This window comes from Tupaia chinensis, unplaced genomic scaffold (assembly GCF_000334495.1).
Source record: "Tupaia chinensis unplaced genomic scaffold, TupChi_1.0 Scaffold000063_1, whole genome shotgun sequence".
In the NCBI taxonomy this organism is placed as follows: Eukaryota; Metazoa; Chordata; class Mammalia; order Scandentia; family Tupaiidae; genus Tupaia; species Tupaia belangeri.
The window spans coordinates 2,023,220-2,026,044 of record NW_006159521.1 but is presented as its reverse complement, the minus strand read 5'-3'; the positions used below and the strand labels follow the sequence as shown (position 1 = coordinate 2,026,044).

General features: G+C 57.3%; 1 protein-coding gene across 8 annotated transcripts in view; it reads right to left on the bottom strand.

Moving 5' to 3' along the window:
• Positions 1-2,223: 2,223 nt before the first annotated feature.
• HERC1 (HECT and RLD domain containing E3 ubiquitin protein ligase family member 1) overlaps positions 2,224-2,825 on the bottom strand; it is a 252,265-nt gene continuing 251,663 nt past the window's right edge. For all 8 annotated transcript variants that reach the window (XM_027765801.1, XM_027765774.1, XM_027765781.1 and 5 more), the window contains one exon: positions 2,224-2,803. In XM_027765801.1, the coding sequence (XP_027621602.1) occupies positions 2,769-2,803 (35 nt within the window). In that variant the 3' untranslated portion in view covers positions 2,224-2,768. The remainder of the gene's footprint in view (positions 2,804-2,825) is intronic.

Here is a 2,825-nt window from a genome sequence, read left to right as displayed (position 1 = left end):
CGCATCCCGGGGTCTGCGCGGGCCCGTCGGTGCAGCAGAGGCCACGGTGCATGCTCCCAGGTCTGCACGGCCCCTTGGTGCCAGCAGAGGCCACAGTGCACGTTCCCGGGTCTGCGCAGCCCCTTGGTGCCAGCAGAGGCGCCTAGGGCGCATATTCCCAGGTCCAGGGCTCCTGATGCTCCTTGGAGGCGGCAGCTACTGGGGGAGGAGCAGCTCTGAGGCCTGTCTTGCAGGACATGCCGGCTGGTCTTTGCTTAGGCTAGATGTTTGGAGGAAAACTGGCAGAGGCCCCTCAGCTCCACCACAGTGTGCCAGCAGGAAGCCCAAGCTCCCGGTTCTAGCCTGGATGTCCCTGTGACCTGGTGTTCCCTCTCCTCTCCTGGGACTCCTGATCTGTCAAGAGAGATCGGATCCCTTAGAGACCTTCTCTCCAGCTCTAGAGATCAATGACCTGGACGGGCTCTTGCTAAAAGCCCAGCTCGCCACGTGAGAACTCCATCTGGTCGGCAGGGCTGGGCAAAAGTTGCGAAGCCAGGAGGGCTGGACAGAACCACAACGTGAAGGGTGTCGGGGGGAATCTTAAATCTGGGGTTGAAGTTTCCTTGAGATGGCTTAAGAGTCATAAAAACTGCCAGTATTTGTTAACTGAATGAGGCCAGCAAACCAAAGCCTGCAAGAGCCCCTGTGGGGGGCTGGAAGTGAGCCAGGGAGGACGCGTGCACCAGGCCCCGGTGGGGACCTGCACGTCTCCCCTCCCGAGTTTTCAAAAGGCAAAAAGAATGCAGAAATGGCTCCCAGAGAGAAACAGCACCTGTTACAGTCTGGGGCGCCCTACGGGTCCCCTTGCAGGGCCACACCTCCCAAGGTCAGCCAGGTGGTCTGACCCCAGGGCCTGGAACCCTGAGTGCCAGCTGCTGGGGTGCTCCTGCCCTTCCGTCCAGCAGGAACGGTGACAGCAAAGGCCAGAGGCACCAAGGTTGAGGCATTATTTCCAATTAAAACCAGCTTGGAGGCTGCAGCCCAGCCTGGCCAGCAGGAAGCCACTAACCCTGGGGAGCAGCCAGAGACCCCAGCCCTCTCTCCTGGCTCTGCCCAGGGGCCAGCCGCACAGTGGCTTCTCTCTTAGAGACTTTCTCCAGGCCCAGCGGCTGGCAGAGCCTGCCCAGTGCAGGGAGCGCTGCCTCACAGCTGCTAAAGGCCTATCCTTACCCAGACCCCCCAGGCTTCCCCAGAAGACAGGGTCCCTCTCTGAGCCTCCATTCCAATTGAAGTCTTAGTTTTCAGTAAAACTAAGGTGCCCTGTCCTAAATATTACGTGTTCTCACTGGAGAGGGGACATTCACTATGTCATCCTTACCTGGCAAAAGTGTGTTTTCCTTTGAAAACACACACGTCCAGCACCCCGTGGGAAACCTGCCAAGACCCTCTGCCTGTCTCCTCTGGGCAGGCTGTCTGCATAGACCTGGTCCTCCAGGCTTGGAGCAGCCGGGCCTGAGACGACACAGGGGTAAGGCAGCCACTGGGCCTCATCCACTTCCTTCTCCCCCGCCCTTGGAACGACCCTCCCCTGGAAATACTGGCTCCCCTGCGCTCCTGTCGAACATCGCATCCCAGAGGCCTGTGGGGCGTGGGCTCGGGCCTCAGAGTGTAGCCCCTCGCCTGCCCCTTCACGTGCTCCATTATAGGCTGTTCAAGGACAGGAAAGCCGCTCACAAATTTACACATCCACTCATTCATACACACTAAGTACCACTGGCGACCTCGTCCTTTGTGTGCCGCCTCCACCTGGCTGGCCTCCCTGCAGCGACAGCGCCTGGTAAACTGCCTGGCCCTTTGGGTCCCATCACTTCCTCTTTTTCTCAAGGACGACAGACCAGGGCCAGAGCTGTGTCCCTCTGGCTCTCCCTCCCTAGCAGAGCAGGGAGGCACCAGGGGAGGTGCGGGGCACTGCTGGGCGGGGAGAGCAGCGGGAGCAGCGAGGCTGGGCAGTGCTGAAGCAAGGGCCCTGGGCCGGGGCACTGAGCAGAAACCCGGATGACGAGACCCAGATGACTGAAGAACAAATGAAAACGCCCGGACCCCAGGGCCCCATAACCACGCGCTCCTCTGCTCCATCAGCGTCAGGAGAAGCCACCCTCCGGAGCGTGGGCCAGGAGGCACCAGGGCAGTCCAGCAAGGGGCTCCCCCAGAAGCTCCCCTGGAAATTACAAAAGCCGTCCGGCGCCGATTCCTGAATCTGCTTTATTTCTCTGCATAAGGAACCCTGCACAGGCAATTCAAATTAAAACAAAATAAATATATGAATATTCATGTAAAACTGCCCTTTCTAATGAACAATTATACACAATGTACAATTTCATGTTCACTGGGTGGGTTTACAAAAATGTATCATTCCCAACTAAAAATGCACCAAAATGGCTCCATGCAAACTTATCAAAAGTGACCAAAAATATGGAGGGAGAAACCTGACCGAGAGCACTTCGTTTTGTTTTTTTGTACAATCACAGAAAAATAAAAACATCTAATTTCTTTGTTACATCAGAGTAACTAAGTGTGGCCACTGTTTATAACGTCGGTTTCTGTTGCTAAAACATCTAGTAGTTACCAGGAAGTCTATGACACCAGAGTGGAAGTGTGCGGAGGGCGGGCAGCACCGGGTCAGTAGTCGGTGTCGGAGCCCTCGGCGTTGTCCACGTTCCTCGAGAGCATGTAGTTGTCCATGTCGATGGAGCGGCAGTTGTTGATGGCGTAGCGCAGGCGCTCGGCCATCACCAGCTGGCTGGAGTAGGGCGGCAGCCGCAGCCGGAAGCAGCAGGGCCGGGAGG